Below are 21,911 nucleotides of genomic sequence, written 5' to 3'. Positions count from 1 at the left end.
CTACTCTGAGATCTCTAATGTCAGTGGTGGTGAAGGTGACGATGATGACTTTCGATGGACGTCACGTGGGTGCCCACAAGAGAGGAAGAGGAGGGGAGTTCAGAGGGAGAGACGGAGCAGCAGATAGGGAGGAGAAGCAGGCAGAATTTGCAGTGCACAGGAGGCAAAAAGCAGACTGCAAATGTATCTGGAGCGAGCCATCCACCAGGCACGGTCACATCTGGCGCTCCCAGGACGCCGGCACATGGCTCCGCAGTGTGGGCTTTTTTTAACGAGTCCGCTACTGACAATAGTGTTGCCATCTGCAGCCTGTGCTGTCAATGCATAAGTCGCGGTAAGCCAAACATTCACCTAGGGACGACGCCTTAAGAAGGCACCTGGCCTCCCATCACCGAGCCCAGTGGGAGCAACGCCGTCAGAACCCACAAAGACACACTCCCGGCTCTCCACGTCCTGCCTCTTCTCCTTCTCCTCTCTCCTCCCATTTGTCCTCCACTTTCCATTGTGCCGTCGTCGCGTTCATCTGGCAGAAGGCAGGCTAACGTGGCTCAAACGTTCGAGCGTAAAAACGCCGATAATGACGCCAGATAACCCTCTTGCCCAACGGCTGATGGCTGGCTTTTTGGAACTGCTAGCCTGCCAACTACTGCCATATAAACTGGTGGACTAGGAGGCCTTTAGAAAATTAGTGGCCATTGGCACATCGCAATGGAAGGTCCCAGAAGGGCATCCCAGAGCTATATGGCCACGTTCAGCGGCAAGTGAATGTATCTCTGGCACACAGTGTCGGTGCCAACATACATCTGACCACAGACTTTTGGTCTAGCAAACACGGGCAGGGAAGGTACATAACTTTTACTGCCCACTGGGTAAACCTTCTGACGGCCATCAAGCATGCAATCCGTGGCACCCGTGTGGATTTGGTGTTACCGTCACGGATTGCATGCAGGCCTGCCTCTTCTCCTCCTCCTACTCCATCCTCCGTCGCCTCCTTTTCCACTGCTACCGCCTCTTCCGCTGCACCCCCCAAGCTTCCCAGAACCTATTCGACGTGCCAGATGAGACGCATTCATTTTAACGTAAATTTGTTTCCCCTTAGTCCTAACAGCAGCACAAGTTGGGGGGAGTTCTCCCCTGTGAAACTGGTAGGACAGGTGGAATTTTTAATGATTAAAATTGCTACCAAGACAATTAAACAATTAACCCACCCCCTATAAAGGGACGTCCACCCTTAAACCAGTGCTTTATCAGCAAGTACACAAACAAAAATAGGGTGGGAAAACAAAGTTACGTTAAAATTATTGCTTCCCTTACGTCCTAACCAGCAGCACAAGTGGGGACCTAGCAAGGAGAGACAGACAAATTGGGAGGGTTCCCCTTTTTCTTTTTTTTTTTTTTATGAGAGGACGGCACTGAGAATGGTACGTCCAAATGCCACTCCCTCAGACCGCCTAGAATCTAGGCGGTAATGCTTCATAAAGGTGCTGTGGGAGCTCCAAGAGGCTGCAGCACAGATTTGTTCTAGCGGGACCAAACTTTTATCCGTGTACGAAGTAGATACTGACCTTGTAGAGTGGGCAGTGACAAAGGATGGAGGAGCCAACCCCTGGGCTAGGAAAGCTTCATGGATTGCCTCTTTTACCCATCTACTCAAAGAGGGTTTAGAGGCCTTTAGACCTTTGTTTTTCCCCGACAAGGACAGCAGGAGGTGTTCGGATCTTCTGAAGTCCGCAGTTCTGTTCAGGTAGATTCTGAGATTTCTTGATATGTCCAAGGAATGTAGGGCTTCTTCCTCTGGAGATGAGGGAGAGGGACATAAAACCGGTAAGGTGATGATCTGATTAGTATTTCTAAATAATGGTACCTTGGGGACAAAGGTCGGTAGGAACCTCAACCTTATGGTCAGTAGAAATGTGACCTTCAAAGATAAAAATCTAAGGTCCACATTTTCCAAGGGTTCAAAGGGGGGAGAGGATAGCCCCTTCAGAACCACAGATAAATCTCATTCAGGGATAGGTCTCAGGATTCTAGGTTTTAGTCTTTTGGCTCCTTTGAGGAACCTCCTGAGTAGGGGGTCTTCCTGAGTAGGGGGTCTTGAGCTAAAGCGCACTGGTATGAACTCTGAGCGTTGACGGGCTTAGACCCTTGTCCAGGCCGTCCTGCAGAAACTGTAGAATCGCTGAAAGAGGAGGCTCTGAGGGTACAACCTCTTTATCAGCACACCACTGAAGGAAGATCTTGTATATCCTTGAGTAAGTTTTGTTTGTAGACTCCGCCCTGGAGTGTAAAATGGTTCTCAAGACCTCCGCAGAAAGCCCTCTAGCTTCTAGTAGGGACCTATCAATCTCCAGGCTGTCAGATTGAGTTTCCTCAGATCTAGGCAGGGGCCTGTGTCCTGATACACAAGGTCCTGCGTTAGGGGAAGTCTCCAATATGTGCCCTGACTCATCTTCATGAGCTGGGTGAACCAAGACCTCTTCGGCCAGAATGGTATTATCGCAAAGACCGGGGTCTGGTCTTGCTTGATTTTAATCAATACCCTTGGTATCATGGAAATTGAAGGGAATATGTAAGCAAGCCTGAACCTCCATGTTAGGGACAGAGCGTCTATCGGCAGAGGATTGTCCTCCTTGTAGAGGGAGCAGAATCTGTCCACCTTGGCGTTCAAGCGGGTCGCCATCAAGTTGATCTCTGGAGTACCCCACCGGAGAGTGATCTGGGTGAAAATGTCTCTGTTCAATGACCATTCGCCTGGAACTGGCAGACCCCGACTCAGCCGATCTGCAACTACGTTGAGATTCCCTCTGATGTGAACAGCCGAAAGGTGGGATAGACAGGTTTCTGACCAAGCAAGAATTAAACCAACTTCCTGGAGGAGAAGTTGAGATCTTGTGCCTCCCTGTCTGTTGATGTAAGCGACTACTGTCGTATTGTCCGAGCGGACTCTTACCGCCTTCCCGCGGATAAGAGGAGCAAAGTGGTAGAGAGCGAGACGAACTGCTCTCAATTCTCTCAGATTGGATGAGAGAAGCCTCTCCTGCGGACTCCAGGTACCTTGTACTGGATTCTCCTCCAGATGGGCTCCCCAACCTAGAAGGGAGGCGTCTGTGGTCAAAGTGATCCAACGAGGTTGAATCAAGGACCTCCCATCTGATAGGTTCCTCCACCACCTGAGGGAGGAACGGACTTCGGTAGACAGAGAGTGCGTCTTGTCCAACCCCTTGGGGTTGCGATTCCAGACTGCTAACACTTCTTCCTGAAGTGGACGTAGGTGCCATAGGGCCCACGGAACTGCTTCCGCAGATGCTGACATGTGGCCTAACATCTTCATGAATGTTCTGATGGACACCCACCAAGGTGCCATGAGGAACTGCGCGGCTCTTATCACCCGATCCTTCCTCTCTGGAGAGAGGGAAAGGGTCATCCGTTCGGAGTCTACAAGAAAACCCAGGAACATCCTGGAAGTAGATGGAACAATCTCTGATTTTTCCCAATTTATGAGCCAGCCCAAGCGCTGGAGAGACTGAAGAGCCAGCTGAAGATAAGATAAAATAATGTCTAAAGTGGCGTCTTTTAGAAGCCAGTCGTCTAGGTATGGCACGATTTCTAGCCCTAGAAGCCTGAGTTGGGCGACAACCGGAGCCACAACTTTTGTGAAAGTGTGGGGAGCGGAAGAAATGCCAAAAGGCAGCACAGCAAACTGGTAATGTTTTACCACCCCTCATATGGAGACCACAATTCTTAAAAATCTCCTGTGAGCTGGGTGAATGGGGATATGAAGGTAAGCATTGCACAGACAATTTGGAGGGGAAGGGGGAAGGTAAGAAGGAGAGTCATAGATCCGCTTTACGGTCCTTACCGCGACCCCGTCCTTGTATGGACGACTCCTGACGTCTCTGAGACCTTGAGAGGCCCTGGGTTCTAGAACTTCTGGGCCTACTCCGGCCCCGAAAGGATTGTTGGGGGAGGAACTTCCCCTTTTTATCCGCCAGGCTCTCCATTATCTTATCTAATTCTGAACCAAAGAGTCTTCCTGGTTCATATGGTAAGCCACAGAGATTGAATTTGGAGGCATTATCGGCAACCCAGGGACGCAATCATAGGGGCCGCCGACTGGCGGAAAAGAGAGCCATGCCTTTGGCGGCTAATTTCAGGTGCTGTGTGGAAGCATCACACAAAAAGTCAGTTCCAAGGAGTAAGGTCTTGAACTGGTCTAGCACGTCAGTTCTTGAGATTCCAGATTCCAGGTCCGACTGAATTGTGAGAACGCGGGACCGAACAAACTCCGCGACTTCTGAGGAAGCAACTGCAACTGAAGCAGAGGCTGCAGCTGCGGAAAAGCTGCGCCTAAGAGTGCACTCGGCCCTCCAATCTAATGGATCCTGAAGGTTGCTTCCGTCATCAGAAGGAACTAAGGTCCTCTTAGACAACTTGGAGATCGCCATATCGACGTTCGGAGGCGGTACCCACAGTTCTGATTCCAACTCCTGGAGAGGAAACATCAGTTTAAATCTCTTCGTGAGAACTGGACCTTTTTCAGGATGTTTCCATTCAGTTAACATAAGCTTTTTTAAATCTTTATCCACTTTAAAGGCCCTTGGCCCCCTAGAGGTGGACGGTGGAGCTTCCCCTTGCTCAACATCATGATCCCTTGATCGGATGGAGCGTAGAAGTCTTTGCGTCTTCTCAGCAGGGAAAAGATAAGTGGCATCATCTTCATCAGAAGAGGAGGAGGAATGGTCTTCAACCGAAATGATGTCTTCAGCCATAGGTACAGGACCTGGCGATGAAGCTCTGGGCCTTTTAGAAGAAAGGGCGTTCTTGATCTCCATAATGGAATTACCCATGAATTCCTTTATCCAGCCGAACATGTCACCCATCGTGGGTTGCGTCGGAGGAGGACGGCATAAAGGACACCTATTGAATTCATAGGAGTCCGGCATCGGCATCTCGCCGTTGGCACAAGTTAGGTGCTTCTGTTTATGGGAGGATTTCAAAAGGCTGGCCCCCCCTTCCCCCCCGCCGGAAGTGACCCACTGTCACTACATTATTTACTTATAAAGATAAACCAGAAGGGCCCCCCCTTCGATTATATATGTAAATCTGGGGCAAAAATACAAATTTAGACACAGCAGGGCCAAAGCGCGGCTAAAACAGCCGCGAATATACACGCGCCGCTGACCCGGAAGTAGTCATCTGACGCACTTTCAAGTATGTCGCGCATGCGCGCGAAACGCCGAGCGCGGCAGCCGGGACCACGGCCGAGTACAGGCAGAGCCCAGGGGGATATCGCCAGGATATAGAGGTGCCAATAGGCCCCCCTACCATCTAACTGCGGCAGAACCTAGGAAAAAACGGCCACAAGGACCAAGAACTTGGCAGCAAACGAATCAAAAAGGAAACTGAACCTGTCCTCAGTTCACAGGACAGATAAAAAAAAGCACTGGTTTAAGGGCGGGCGTCGGGGTGGGTTAATTGTTTAATTGTCTTGGTAGCAATTTTAATCATTAAAAATTCCACCTGTCCTACCAGTTTCACAGGGGAGAACTCACTTGAGCTGCTGGTTAGGACGTTAGGGAAGTTGCCATGCTGTGCTGTAGCTGTTGTACCTGGAAGGCAAGAGCCACACCGGTCCTGCACTGCTTTCAGCTCTGCGGTCACAGGCCGATCAGTGGCTAACCCCGCTCAATTTGACAGTTGGTAAAGTGGTGTGATGCCAATCTGCTGAGCGCACTGAAACAGGGCAAAAAGACACGTGCCGTGCATGGCACACGTCCTGAACTTAGTTGTGCAGCGATTCGTTGCCAAATACCCCGGGGTCAGGACGTCTTGCGGCAGGCCGGGAAAATCTCTGGCCATTTTAGAAGATCTTACACGGCCATGGCTTGCCTTGCTGACGTTCAGCGGCGACACCACCTGCCCGTCAGACGTCTGATTTGTGACTGCCCGACGCACTGGACCTCTAATGCATATGCTTGATAGGCTGCTCCAGCAGAAACGTGCCGTTAACGACTACTTGTACGAACTCTGCGGCAGGACAGGTTCTGGGGAGCTTGGCTTCTTTTCACTGCACCAGTGGCTGCTCATGCGCGACGCATGCAGACTTCTGCAGCCATTTGATGAGATCACCAAACTGGTCAGTCGCGGCCAGGGCACCATCAGTGACATCGTACCTTACGCCTTCTTTCTGGAGCGTGCATTGCGTCGTGTCATTGATCAAGCCGTCGAGGAGCAGGAGCTGGAAGATGAGGAAGTCGCAATGCTGGATGAATTTCCAGGGGGAGGTACTCCATCTCAGACAAGTCAGCAGGAGTCTGAAGAGGAGTCAGAGGAGGATGGTAGCTGGGGGGAGGAGGAGGAGCAAGAAGAGCATGCTTTGAGGGGGACTTTAAACATTTCTGGGATCCCTGGTGTTGTCCGTGGCTGGGGGGGGGGAGGAGACCGAGGATGACATTCTCCTGGGTGATGAGTAGGAGCCAGGCCGCTACACCGCTTCCAATTTAATGCAAATGGAAACCTTCATGCTCCAGGGTTTGAAGAGGGACCCCTGTATAAAAAAAAAGCATACAGGGCAAGGACCAGTACTGGGTGGCAACATGGCGGACATGTTACCAGCATCACAGATGGCTGTCAGAATGCAGCAGTTCCAGGCCTTGCTGCGAGAGATGCTGCATTCTGCTTTTGCGGGCGCTGACAGAGGAATTTTCACTTACAGAGAAACAGTTGCGGGCACCAATCCTACCGCGCATGCAAGAAGAAGAGGGCGGTTTGAAGATGTGTTGGTCACTTCTGATATGAGATCATTCTTGCAGCCAACCCATCGACAGCTGTCCTCCGGATCCAGCCTCAGGGAACGCCTAGATCGACAGGTGTCCGACTACATCGGGTTAACGGCCAATGTGGACGCTCTGAGAAGCGAGGAACCCCTGGACTACTGGGTGCGCAGGCTTCACCTGTGGCCAGAGCTGGCACAATTTGCCATGGAACTCTTGGCTTGCCCCTCGTCGAGTGTCCTGTCTGAAAGGCCGTTCAGTGCAGCGGGGGGGGGGGGGGGGGGGGGGGGGGGATCGTGACCAATAAGCGCACTCGCCTAGCTCACGAGAGTGTGGACTACCTCACATTTCGAAAAATGAATGAAGCATGAATCTCTGAGGAATTCAACACCTGTGACGACCACGTGTAATTGAATTTCCTCATGCCAGCCCACACATATCCGCCACCACCCAGGACAAAGAATGGTCCTTGTCTTATGTACACTGCTCAAAAAAATAAAGGGAACACAAAAATAACACATCCTAGATCTGAATTAATTAAATACTCTTCTGAAATACTTTGTTCTTTACATAGTTGAATGTGCTGACAACAAAATCACACCAAAAAAAAAAAATGGAAATCAAATTTTTTAACCCATGGAGGTCTGGATTTGGAGTCACACTCAAAATTAAAGTGGAAAAACACACTACAGGCTGATCCAACTTTGATGTAATGTCCTTAAAACAAGTCAAAATGAGGCTCAGTAGTGTGTGTGGCCTCCACGTGCCTGTATGACCTCCCTACAACGCCTGTGCATGCTCCTGATGAGGTGGCGGACGGTCTCCTGAGGGATCTCCTCCCAAACCTGGACTAAAGCATCTGCCAACTCCTGGACAGTCTGTGGTGCAACGTGACGTTGGTGGATAGAGAAAGACATGATGTCCCAGATGTGCTCAATTGGATTCAGGTCTGGGGAACGGGCGGGCCAGTCCATAGCATCAATGCCTTCGTCTTGCAGGAACTGCTGACACACTCCAGCCACATGAGGTCTAGCATTGTCTTGCATTAGGAGGAACCCAGGGCCAACCGCACCAGCATATGGTCTCACAAGGGGTCTGAGGATCTCATCTCTGTACCTAATGGCAGTCAGGCTACCTCTGGGGAGCACATGGAGGGCTGTGCGGCCCTCCAAAGAAATGCCACCCCACACCATTACTGACCCAATGCCAAACCGGTCATGCTGGAGGATGTTGCAGGCAGCAGAACGTTCTCCACGGCGTCTCCAGACTCTGTCACGTCTGTCACATGTGCTCAGTGTGAACCTGCTTTCATCTGTGAAGAGCACAGGGCGCCAGTGGCGAATTTGCCAATCTTGGTGTTCTCTGGAAAATGCCAAACGTCCTGCACGGTGTTGGGCTGTAAGCACAACCCCCACCTGTGGACGTCGGGCCCTCATATCACCCTCATGGAGTCTGTTTCTGACCGTTTGAGCAGACACATGCACATTTGTGGCCTGCTGGAGGTCATTTTGCAGGGCTCTGGCAGTGCTCCTCCTGTTCCTCCTTGCACAAAGGCGGAGGTAGCGGTCCTGCTGCTGGGTTGTTGCCCTCCTACGGCCTCCTCCACGTCTCCTGATGTACTGGCCTGTCTCCTGGTAGCGCCTCCATGCTCTGGACACTACGCTGACAGACACAGCAAACCTTCTTGCCACAGCTCGCATTGATGTGCCATCCTGGATAAGCTGCACTACCTGAGCCACTTGTGTGGGTTGTAGACTCCGTCTCATGCTACCACTAGAGTGAAAGCACCGCCAGCATTCAAAAGTGACCAAACCATCAGCCAGGAAGCATAGGAACTGAGAAGTGGTCTGTGGTCACCACCTGCAGAACCACTCCTTTATTGGGGGTGTCTTGCTAATTGCCTATAATTTCCACCTGTTGTCTATCCCATTTGCACAACAGCATGTGAAATTGATTGTCACTCAGTGTTGCTTCCTAAGTGGACAGTTTGATTTCACAGAAGTGGGATTGACTTGGAGTTACATTGTGTTGTTTAAGTGTTCCCTTTATTTTTTTGAGCAGTGTATATACAGTGGCATAAAAGGCCTTTTCAGTCAGGTGAATGCCTAATTTTTGGGGCCTCTACTCCTGTGGCCTACAGTAAAATTTTTATGCAGTGACCGCCTAATGTACCTCCAGCCACAAAATCACTTGTTCTTTTCTGTCAGGTGAATGCCTAATATTTGGGGTCTGTACTCCAGTCGCCTACAATAACATTTTTCTAGGCTCCAGATGAGCACATTTTTGAGTTTTCCTATAAGCGTAAAACACATAAAAATGGCCCGATTAAAATACATATTTTTTGTGGGAATTTTTGCCAATGATCCCCCTCTGGTATGTCACTGTCCATGTTGTGGGACTATTTGTGCACTTCTAGTAAGTATTTGGTGGCTGCAAATATGACCTGAAGGTTTTTCAGGTTCACCTGCCAATAAAGTGAATGGGGCCCACCGCGAACGCGTGGTTCGCGAAACATCCCGGCTGATGTTCGTCCATCAGTAGTCCTCACCCTGCAGAGGACCACACACTGGTGATTTGGGGACGTCACCCACTTGTTGTCATCCCCTGAAGAGATCTGTGAAATTCATCTCTAAGGGTTCCCATACACAAAGTTGAACAAATTGGACGAGTTCAACTAAAACAATGAAATTTAACGTGATCATTTCAGCTGTCCAACGACCAGTGATGTCTAGAAATAAGTCGGTCATGTTTGATATTTACATCGAAAAAAAGAAAGATCCTTTAATTTTCAGCCAGTGTTGATGAACATGTGTAACCAATGTCGACTAATACGTGTAGACAATTGCACCCATCAACCTAATTCTATTCAATGTGTAAGGCGACCTTAATGTTCCTACAGTTGCTGGCACAGATGACTTGCCAGGTACGCTGACGACACACAGATCTACCTCTCTGGTCCAGACATCACCCCCTTGCTATGCAGAATCCCACAATGTCTATCTTCTATATCCTCCTTCTCCTCTCGCTTTCTAAAACTTAACATGGATAAAACAGAATTCATCATCTTTCCCCCATCTTGCTCAACCCAACAGACCTATCTATCACGATCAATGGCTGTACACTCTCCCCGGTCAACAAAGCCCGCTGCCTTGGAGTGACCTTGGATTCTGCCCTCTCCTTCCGACCGCACATCCAAGCCCTTTCCACCACCTGCCGCCTCCAACTGAAAAACATCTCCCACATCCGCGCTTTCCTTAACTTTGAATCTGCTAAAATGCTTGTACATGCCCTCATCATCTCCCGCCTAGACTACTGCAACACTCTCCTCTGTGGCCTTCCATCTAGCACTCTCGCACCCCTCCAATCTATCCTCAACTCTGCTGCCCGACTAATCCACCTCTCACCCTGTTACTCCTCTGCCAATCCCTTCACTGGCTCCCCATTGCCCAGCGAATTCACTTCAAAATACTAACAAATACATACAAGGCGTCCACAACCTGTCCCCTCCCTACATCTCTGATCTCCCGATACATCCCCAGACGCACTCTCCGATCCTCACAAGACCACCTTCTCTCATATCACCTCTTCCCACAATCGCCTCCAGGATTTCTCCCGTGCATCCCCCATACTCTGGAACTCGCTGCCCCAACATATCAGACTCTCACCTACAGTGGAATCCTTCAAAAGAAACCTGAAAAACCACCTCTTCAGACAAGCCGACAACCAGTGACCCTGCTGCCTCTATACCGCCATGACCAGCTTCACCCGCACCTACTGTGTCCTTCTCCCATACCATGTAGATTGTAAGCCTCGCGGGCAGGGCCCTCTCTCCTTCTGTACCAGTCTGTAACTCGTCTTGTTTATGATTAGTGCAATTGTCTGTATTATGTATGTGCACCGCTTATCATATGTACAGCGCTATGGGATGAATGGCGCTGTAATAATAATAATAATATTGCAAAATAGATCTGTGCCATCATTAACCGGCCTGGGCAGGCCACAGATGAAGGCTAAGACCAGTCAATGATCAAGCTGTGGCCACAACACTAATCAAGGGTGAAGCAGTGGCCAAGGAAAAGCCACTAATCAAAACAGGGACCACGGCAAGCTGGTTACTGCTCTGGCTCCTCACATACAAGTTAATTCTTGAACTTGCAGAAGAAATACTACTACCCCCAGAATCAGACATCCTCCAACCACAAGTCAACCTCCTGGAGCTTAGAGACGTTCTGTAACCATGGCATAAATGACTGTAGGTGGTCGTTCTGAAACCAGCTGCTGGTCAGAAGGGTCGGATAGGATGAGCAGCTCTGAAGAAGACACGAGAGGCCTCGGTTGTTGGAGAATATTTATTGAGCTATCACAAGGTGCGCATGGTTAATTTATTATATAGGTATAAAAATACATTTCTCAACTCCTGCAGAAGGGAAGGTGAGGAGAAGATCCGAGCACCAGCTCTCCTCCACCTCCAGGTTATCATACATGTTATGGTGATATGCTGTGAGATACATATATATATTATATACACATACATTTATACATGGCAGAGCAGACAGTATACAGAAGTGTGGCAGCAAAGAATGAAGTAAGGGCTCGTTAATGCACTGCCCTCCATCCTCCGGGCAGAGCTTCATGAAGAAAAGCCTGTGCGCAACCATTCTGTCCCTCCCCTGGTCTGCAGAGCACAATGAAATATCAGGGACCGTTCCCACCGTAACAGCGGTCTGGGAGAAGAGCCTCCATCTAACACATCCTGCGGACTGACTGCACCTCCACACTAGCGTCCTCGTCCCCGACCTAAAGCAGACTGGTCAAAGCACCGAGAACTGAGGAAGGATCACATACCACCTATCATACATCGGCCCCTGGTCCCTGTTGGGGGCCACATATTTCCTCTGTGAAAAAAATAATCTTTGATATGAGGTTAAAGAAGCAGAGAATAGATATAGAGAACATGCTACAGAGACTGCTGTAATGTACCGCGCTGACAGAGGATCACAGGGGCCCCCAGCACTGACAGAGGGTCACAGGGGCCCCCCAGCCACTCACCATTACACTGCGATTGCCTCCATGTGTGAATACTGTTAGAGCGCGCTACTGGCAGGGACACATGGGACAAGATGCAGGATGGAAAAGGCGTGACACTCTTCACGTATGTTGTCTCCTGTGACAGATCAGCACGTTCCGTGTCACCACTGTACAGAGGAGGACACAGGATTCCAGAAGGCACTTGGATGTTGAGCAGGAAGAGGACAGGGGTGGGAATATACGGCTTGGCAGGTGGCTTTTGGCTTCAGTAGCTGTGAGACGGGTCCTCTTAGTGCAGGTGGTGGCTTTGCATAGTCAGGATGGGACAAGGCACAGATGAGGCACATTACTTGTCTTGCATCTTCTCCAGGATGGGCACAATCATGTCAAATTTGGGTCTCTTGGCAGGATCCTCATTCATACAGATCTTCATGAGTTTGCAGATGTGTGGAGAGATCCCAGGAGGAATTGTAGGGCGCAGACCCTCAAGAGAAACCTACAACACAAGGATACAGCAGATGAGCCCACAATACCCCTAAACTCCTAATGAGACAGAGTTCTCCTAAAGGGTGAGCTGGGACCTACCTTCATACCGATCTCCATGTTTGAAAGATCTGCAAAAGGAACCTCTCGAGTCACCAGCTCCCACAGCAGGACGGCAAAGCTCCACATGTCAGACGAGCGACGGTTAATGTCCTCCGGGCGTTTCTGCAGAGCTGAAGAGAGAATATTATCTGTGGTTGACGTTGGACAGGAAGGTTTGTCATGTGCCCGCCCTACAGCCAGGCATCTCACACAATCAGAGAGTCCGTGTCCTAGTGTAACAGCCGAGAATCATAGAACCAAGGAAAGCAAACCTCCTCCAGAGCTGCCCCGAAGACGAGAGAAACATGAGGACACGGAGAGGACACCACACAATATGGAGACAAGAGGAGGGATGACACGGAGAGGACACCACACAATATGGAGACATGAGGAGGGATGACACAGAGAGGACACCACACAATATGGAGACACGAGGAGGGACAACACGGAGAGGACACCACACAATATGGAGACATGAGGAGGGATGACACGGAGAGGACACCACACAATATGGAGACATAAGGAGGGATGACACAGAGAGGACACCACACAATATGGAGACATGAGGAGGGATGACACAGAGAGGACACCACACAATATGGAGACATGAGGAGGGATGACACAGAGAGGACACCACACAATATGGAGACACGAGGAGGGACGACACAGAGAGGACACCACACAATATGGAGACACGAGGAGGGACAACACGGAGAGGACACTACACAATATGGAGACACGAGGAGAGATGACACAGAGGACACCACACAATATGGAGACATGAGGAGGGATGACATGGAGAGGACACCACACAATATGGAGACAAGAGGAGAGATGACACGGTGAGGACACTACACAATATGGAGACATGAGGAGAGATGACACGGTGAGGACACTACACAATATGGAGACATGAGGAGAGATGACACGGTGAGGACACTACACAATATGGAGACATGAGGGATGACATGGAGAGGACACCACACAATATGGAGACACGAGGAGAGATGACATGGAGAGGACACCACACAATATGGAGACACAAGGGATGACATGGAGAGGACACCACACAATATGGAGACACGAGGAGAGATGACACAGAGAGGACACCACACAATATGGAGACACGAGGAGAGTTGACACAGAGAGGACACCACACAATATGGAGACACAAGGGATGACATGGAGAGGACACCACACAATATGGAGACATGAGGAGAGATGACACGGTGAGGACACCACACAATATGGAGACACGAAGAGGGATGACACGGAGAGGACACCACACAATATGGAGACAAGAGGAGGGATGACACGGAGAGGACACCACACAATATGGAGACATGAGGAGGGATGACACGGAGAGGACACCACACAATATGGAGACAAGAGGAGGGATGACACGGAGAGGACACCACACAATATGGAGACATAAGGAGGGATGACACAGAGAGGACACCACACAATATGGAGACATGAGGAGGGATGACACAGAGAGGACACCACACAATATGGAGACACGAGGAGGGACAACACGGAGAGGACACTACACAATATGGAGACACGAGGAGAGATGACACAGAGGACACCACACAATATGGAGACACGAGGAGAGATGACACGGTGAGGACACCACACAATATGGAGACATGAGGAGGGATGACATGGAGAGGACACCACACAATATGGAGACAAGAGGAGAGATGACACGGTGAGGACACTACACAATATGGAGACATGAGGAGAGATGACACGGTGAGGACACCACACAATATGGAGACACAAGGGATGACATGGAGAGGACACCACACAATATGGAGACATGAGGAGAGATGACACGGTGAGGACACCACACAATATGGAGACACGAAGAGGGATGACACGGAGAGGACACCACACAATATGGAGACAAGAGGAGGGATGACACGGAGAGGACACCACACAATATGGAGACATGAGGAGGGATGACACGGAGAGGACACCACACAATATGGAGACAAGAGGAGGGATGACACGGAGAGGACACCACACAATATGGAGACATAAGGAGGGATGACACAGAGAGGACACCACACAATATGGAGACATGAGGAGGGATGACACAGAGAGGACACCACACAATATGGAGACACGAGGAGGGACAACACGGAGAGGACACTACACAATATGGAGACACGAGGAGAGATGACACAGAGGACACCACACAATATGGAGACACGAGGAGAGATGACACGGTGAGGACACCACACAATATGGAGACATGAGGAGGGATGACATGGAGAGGACACCACACAATATGGAGACACGAGGAGAGATGACATGGAGAGGACACCACACAATATGGAGACACAAGGGATGACATGGAGAGGACACCACACAATATGGAGACACGAGGAGAGATGACACAGAGAGGACACCACACAATATGGAGACACGAGGAGAGATGACACAGAGAGGACACCACACAATATGGAGACACAAGGGATGACATGGAGAGGACACCACACAATATGGAGACATGAGGAGAGATGACACGGTGAGGACACCACACAATATGGAGACACGAAGAGGGATGACACGGAGAGGACACCACACAATATGGAGACAAGAGGAGGGATGACACGGAGAGGACACCACACAATATGGAGACATAAGGAGGGATGACACAGAGAGGACACTACACAATATGGAGACATGAGGGATGACATGGAGAGGACACCACACAATATGGAGACATGAGGAGGGATGACACAGAGAGGACACCACACAATATGGAGACACGAGGAGGGATGACACAGAGAGGACACCACACAATATGGAGACAAGAGGAGGGATGACACGGAGAGGACACCACACAATATGGAGACAAGAGGAGGGATGACACGGAGAGGACACCACACAATATGGAGACATGAGGAGAGATGACACGGTGAGGACACCACACAATATGGAGACACGAAGAGGGATGACACGGAGAGGACACCACACAATATGGAGACAAGAGGAGGGATGACACGGAGAGGACACCACACAATATGGAGACATGAGGAGGGATGACACGGAGAGGACACCACACAATATGGAGACAAGAGGAGGGATGACACAGAGAGGACACCACACAATATGGAGACAAGAGGAGGGATGACACGGAGAGGACACCACACAATATGGAGACAAGAGGAGGGATGACACGGAGAGGACACCACACAATATGGAGACATGAGGAGAGATGACACGGTGAGGACACCACACAATATGGAGACACGAAGAGGGATGACACGGAGAGGACACCACACAATATGGAGACAAGAGGAGGGATGACACGGAGAGGACACCACACAATATGGAGACATGAGGAGGGATGACACGGAGAGGACACCACACAATATGGAGACAAGAGGAGGGATGACACGGAGAGGACACCACACAATATGGAGACATAAGGAGGGATGACACAGAGAGGACACCACACAATATGGAGACATGAGGAGGGATGACACAGAGAGGACACCACACAATATGGAGACACGAGGAGGGACAACACGGAGAGGACACTACACAATATGGAGACACGAGGAGAGATGACACAGAGGACACCACACAATATGGAGACACGAGGAGAGATGACACGGTGAGGACACCACACAATATGGAGACATGAGGAGGGATGACATGGAGAGGACACCACACAATATGGAGACAAGAGGAGAGATGACACGGTGAGGACACTACACAATATGGAGACATGAGGAGAGATGACACGGTGAGGACACCACACAATATGGAGACATGAGGGATGACATGGAGAGGACACCACACAATATGGAGACACGAGGAGAGATGACATGGAGAGGACACCACACAATATGGAGACACAAGGGATGACATGGAGAGGACACCACACAATATGGAGACACGAGGAGAGATGACACAGAGAGGACACCACACAATATGGAGACACGAGGAGAGATGACACAGAGAGGACACCACACAATATGGAGACACAAGGGATGACATGGAGAGGACACCACACAATATGGAGACATGAGGAGAGATGACACGGTGAGGACACTACACAATATGGAGACATGAGGGATGACATGGAGAGGACACCACACAATATGGAGACATGAGGAGGGATGACACAGAGAGGACACCACACAATATGGAGACACGAGGAGGGATGACACGGAGAGGACACCACACAATATGGAGACAAGAGGAGGGATGACACGGAGAGGACACCACACAATATGGAGACATAAGGAGGGATGACACAGAGAGGACACTACACAATATGGAGACATGAGGGATGACATGGAGAGGACACCACACAATATGGAGACACGAGGAGAGATGACACAGAGAGGACACCACACAATATGGAGACATGAGGGATGACATGGAGAGGACACCACACAATATGGAGACACGAGGAGGGATGACACGGAGAGGACACTACACAATATAGACACATGAGGAGGAGGACATAAAACAGTATGCAGAATAGGGATCGACCGATTATTGGTTTTACCGATATTATCGGCCGATATTGAGGATTTTGACCGTTATCGGTATCGGCATCTATTTTGCCGATATTCCGATAACGTATTGGGAACACAGAACGCGCTGCTCTCAGCGCTCCCTCAGCAGCACAGGGGAGAAGGAAGCCGTGTCTCCTCCCCCTGTGCTGCTGCTGCCAATGAGAGGAGGGAGGACAAGAAGAGGGGAGGGGCTGTGGCCACAGCTCCACCAATGAAGATACCTCTCTCATTCATTCATATACAGGAGGCGGGAGCTGGCTGCAGAATCACATAGCCGGCTCCCGACCTCTATGAACTGTAGCTGCGGTCCGCGGTAGTTAACCCCTTAGGTGCCGCGGATCGCAGCTACTGCTCATAGAGGTCGGGAGCCGGCTATGTGATTCTGCAGCCAGCTCCCGCCTCCTGTATATGAATTAATGAGAGAGGTATCTTCATTGGTGGCGCAGTGCGCCCCCCCCCCCCGTGCCCCCCAGTATTAATCATTGGTGGCGCAGTGCGCCCCCCCAGTATTAATCATTGGTGGCAGTGGCCACAGGGTCCCCTCCTCCTCAGTGGCAGTTTCCATCGGAGCCCCAGCAGTGTAATGCTGGGGCTCCGATCGGTTACCATGGCAGTCAGGACACTACTGAAGCCCTGGCTGCCATGGTAACCTCCCTGCTGCCGTGTGCACAAAGCACAGGGCAGCAGGGACAGTGTGAGATCCTATTCACTCTAACAGTGTTCTATCAGGGTGAATAGGACAAGGGTTCTAGTCCCTAAGGGGGCAAAAAGTTAGTAATAAAAAAAAATAAAAAAAAAATATTAAGTATAAATGAAAAAAATAAAAGATTTTAAAAAATAAAATAAAAAAAAATAAATAAAATACACGTTAAAGGGACTCTGTCACCACTTTCTAACCCCCCCTTTTAAAAGTATTGTTCTCTCCATGGCGCCCTTGTGATTACAAAGGTGTTGTTATAACATAAATTCGCCGTCTCGTTTTGATAAAAATACCTTTTATCTAACCTGTCAATCTTGTGGATAAGGTGCCCAGGGCGTTTCTGAAGGTCTGAAGCTGCCGCCGCCGCCGTTGGTGCCCAGCTCCTCCCCTGATCCTTTCAGCGCCGCCTGAATGTAAAGAAATCCGCCTCCGCCTCTCGCTCAGTGCCCCTTCCTCCTTTTCAAAGATCCAGCGCGTGCACACAGGCCTGTGCCTGATGCGCCCGTGCAGACATTTAGAATCAGCCTCATTGAGCGAAGTGCGCATGCGCGCACTTCGCTCAACCTCCTCATCAGACGAGCACTGCAGCCAGCCACTCAGAGCCTGCGGCTCCATACAGCGCTTGGCAGGCTCTGAGTGGCTGGCTGCAGTGCTCGTCTGATGAGGAGGTTGAGCGAAGTGCGCGCATGCGCACTTCGCTCAATGAGGCTGATTCTAAATGTCCGCACGGGCGCATCAGGCACAGGCCTGTGCGCACGCGCAGGATCTTTGAAAAGGAGGAGGGGGCACTGAGCGAGAGCAGGAGGCGGATTTCTTTACATTCAGGCGGCGCTGAAAGGATCAGGGGAGGAGCTGGGCACCAACGGCGGCGGCGGCAGCTTCAGACCTTCAGAAACGCCCTGGGCACCTTATCCACAAGATTGACAGGTTAGATAAAAGGTATTTTTATCAAAACGAGACGGCGAATTTATGTTATAACAACAGCTTTGTAATCACAAGGGCGCCATGGAGAGAACAATACTTTTAAAAGGGGGGGTTAGAAAGTGGTGACAGAGTCCCTTTAACAATAAACATTCATTTTTAGCAGATTTGCGTAGGAGTTTTTTTTTTTTCCCGAAAATGAAAATTCACAGAATATCGGTATAAATTATCGGCTATCGGCCTGAAAGTTCCCAGATTATCGGTATTGGCTCTAATGCAGACACGTGAGGAGCAGGATATCCAGGGTGAATGTTACCTTCTGGTGCAATCCACGCAGGGCAGTACATGCGTCCCGGACACTGGAAGGAAAGCTTCACGTCTGCCATGCTTATTCGAGCAGTCATATCTTCATCAATCTGTAGAGGACAGGGAAAAACATGGGGGCTGGTGGAGAAGGAAAGAAGAAGAAAGACTTCACCCCTGGCCACGGCCTTCTACAGCATCATGTGTAGAGGAGACCGTCCAGGGAGTACCTGCGCTGTGAGCAGATGATACAACCGACCCTCCGCATCCACAGCCGCAGTCAGGGGAGCACGTGGACACCTGAGGTCCATGATACCAGAGGAGGAGAGCGGTGGACCCCGTGCACTCACCATGACGCTGCGACTGTTCAAGTAATGGCGAGGAATGAGCGGCTCCAATGTGTGCAGGAAGGCCATGCCACGGGCAATGTCCAGGGCGAACTTCACTGCCTGGCACTGATCAACCACCAGATCTGAGGAGAGGGGAAAAGATCAGGAGCGGGCAGCAACTGGCACCCCCCCACAACCTGCAGCAACGGGTACAGGACACCTCCCCACACCCCTCCCCCCACAGCCTGCAGCAACGGGTACAGGAACCCCCCCCCCCCATACCAACCTGCACAGGACACCCCCCACACACATCACAGCCTGCAGCAACGGGTACAGGACACCTCCCCACACACATCACAGCCTGCAGCAACGGGTACAGGACACCCCCCACACATCACAGCCTGCAGCAATGGGTACAGGACACCTCCCCCCCCACACAGACATCACAGCCTGCAGCAACGGGTACAGGACACCCCCCCCATACCAACCTGCACAGGACACCTCCCCACACCCCTCCCCCCACAGCCTGCAGCAACGGGTACAGGAAACCCCCCCCCCCCATACCAACCTGCACAGGACACCCCCCACACACATCACAGCCTGCAGCAACGGGTACAGGACACCTCCCCACACACATCACAGCCTGCAGCAACGGGTACAGGACACCCCCCACACATCACAGCCTGCAGCAACGGGTACAGGACATCCCCCCCCACACACATCACAGCCTGCAGCAATGGGTACAGGACACCCCCCACACATCACAGCCTGCAGCAACGGGTACAGGACACCCCCCCCCACACATCACAGCCTGCAGCAACGGGTACAGGACACCCCCCACACACATCACAGCCTGCAGCAACGGGTACAGGACACCCCCCACACACCTCACAACCTGCAGCAACGGGTACAGGACACCCCCCCACACACATCACAGCCTGCAGCAACGGGTACAGGACACCCCCCCACACACATCACAACCTGCAGCAACGGGTACAGGACACCCCCCCACACACATCACAACCTGCAGCAACGGGTACAGGACACCCCCCACACATCACAGCCTGCAGCAACGGGTACAGGACACCCCCACACACATCACAACCTGCAGCAACGGGTACAGGACACCCCCCACACACATCACAGCCTGCAGCAACGGGTACAGGACACCTCCCCCACACATCACAGCCTGCAGCAACGGGTACAGGACACCTCCCCCCCCACACAGACATCACAACCTGCAGCAACGGGTACAGGACACCTCCCTCCCCACACATCACAACCTGCAGCAACGGGTAGAGGACACCTCCCCCCCCACACAGACATCACAGCCTGCAGCAACGGGTACAGGACATCTCCCCCACACATCACAGCCTGCAGCAACGGGTACAGGACACCCCCCACACACATCACAACCTGCAGCAACGGGTAGAGGACACCTCCCCCCCCCCACAGACATCACAGCCTGCAGCAACGGGTACAGGACACCTCCCCCACACATCACAGCCTGCAGCAACGGGTACAGGACACCCCCCACACACATCACAACCTGCAGCAACGGGTAGAGGACACCTCCCCCCCCACACAGACATCACAGCCTGCAGCAACGGGTACAGGACACCTCCCCCACACATCACAGCCTGCAGCAACGGGTACAGGACACCCCCCCCACACATCACAGCCTGCAGCAACGGGTACAGGACACCCCCCCCACACATCACAGCCTGCAGCAACGGGTACAGGACACCCCCCCCACCCATCACAGCCTGCAGCAACGGGTACAGGACACCCCCCACACATCACAGCCTGCAGCAACGGGCACAGGACACCCCCCCACACAGACATCACAGCCTGCAGCAACAAGTACAGGACACCCCCCCCACACACACATCACAACCTGCAACAACGGGTACAGGACACCCCCCACACATCACAGCCTGAAGCAACAGGTACAGGACACCCCCCACACATCACAGCCTGCAGCAACGGGTACAGGACACCCCCCACACACACACACATCACAGCCTGCAGCAACGGGTACAGGACACCCCCCACACACATCACAGCCTGCAGCAACGGGTACAGGACACCTCCCCCACACACACATCACAGCCTGCAGCAACGGGCACAGGACACCCCCCCACACACACATCACAACCTGCAGCAACGGGTACAGGACACCCCCCCACACACATCACAGCCTGCAGCAACGGGTACAGGACACCCCCCACACATCACAGCCTGCAGCAACGGGCACAGGACACCTCCCCACACACACATCACAGCCTGCAGCAACGGGCACAGGACACCCCCCCCACACATCACAGCCTGCAGCAACGGGTACAGGACATCCCCACACACATCACAGCCTGCAGCAACGGGTACAGGACACCCCCCACACACATCACAGCCTGCAGCAACGGGTACAGGACACCCCCCCACACACACATCACAACCTGCAGCAACGGGTACAGGACACCCCCCACACACATCACAGCCTGCAGCAACGGGTACAGGACACCCCCCCCCCCCCCACACACACATCACAGCCTGCAGCAACGGGTACAGGACACCCCCCCACACACATCACAGCCTGCAGCAACGGGTACAGGACACCCCCCCCACACACATCACAGCCTGCAGCAACGGGCACAGGACACACCCCACACACATAACAACCTGCAGCAACGGGTACAGGACACCCCCCCCCCCCCCACACACACATCAC

The 21,911-nt window shown here is 51.7% G+C and overlaps 1 protein-coding gene across 3 annotated transcripts in view; it reads right to left on the bottom strand.

Annotated features, from left to right (window-relative positions):
- Positions 1-11,106: 11,106 nt before the first annotated feature.
- Positions 11,107-21,911, bottom strand: part of ILK (integrin linked kinase) — a 31,985-nt gene continuing 21,180 nt past the window's right edge. For 2 of the 3 annotated variants that reach the window (XM_040426764.1, XM_040426765.1), the window contains exons 10-13: positions 19,205-19,326; positions 18,868-18,967; positions 12,387-12,517; positions 12,148-12,297 (exon numbers count right to left, since the gene is read on the bottom strand). In XM_040426764.1, the coding sequence (XP_040282698.1) occupies positions 12,148-12,297; positions 12,387-12,517; positions 18,868-18,967; positions 19,205-19,326 (503 nt within the window). Of the gene's footprint in view, positions 12,298-12,386; positions 12,518-18,867; positions 18,968-19,204; positions 19,327-21,911 lie in introns of all 3 variants that reach the window. The other variant, XM_040426766.1, reaches the window with a different exon arrangement.

This window comes from Bufo bufo, chromosome 3 (genome assembly GCF_905171765.1).
Source record: "Bufo bufo chromosome 3, aBufBuf1.1, whole genome shotgun sequence".
NCBI lineage: Eukaryota > Metazoa > Chordata > Amphibia > Anura > Bufonidae > Bufo > Bufo bufo.
This window is presented reverse-complemented; position numbering and strand designations above follow the sequence as displayed.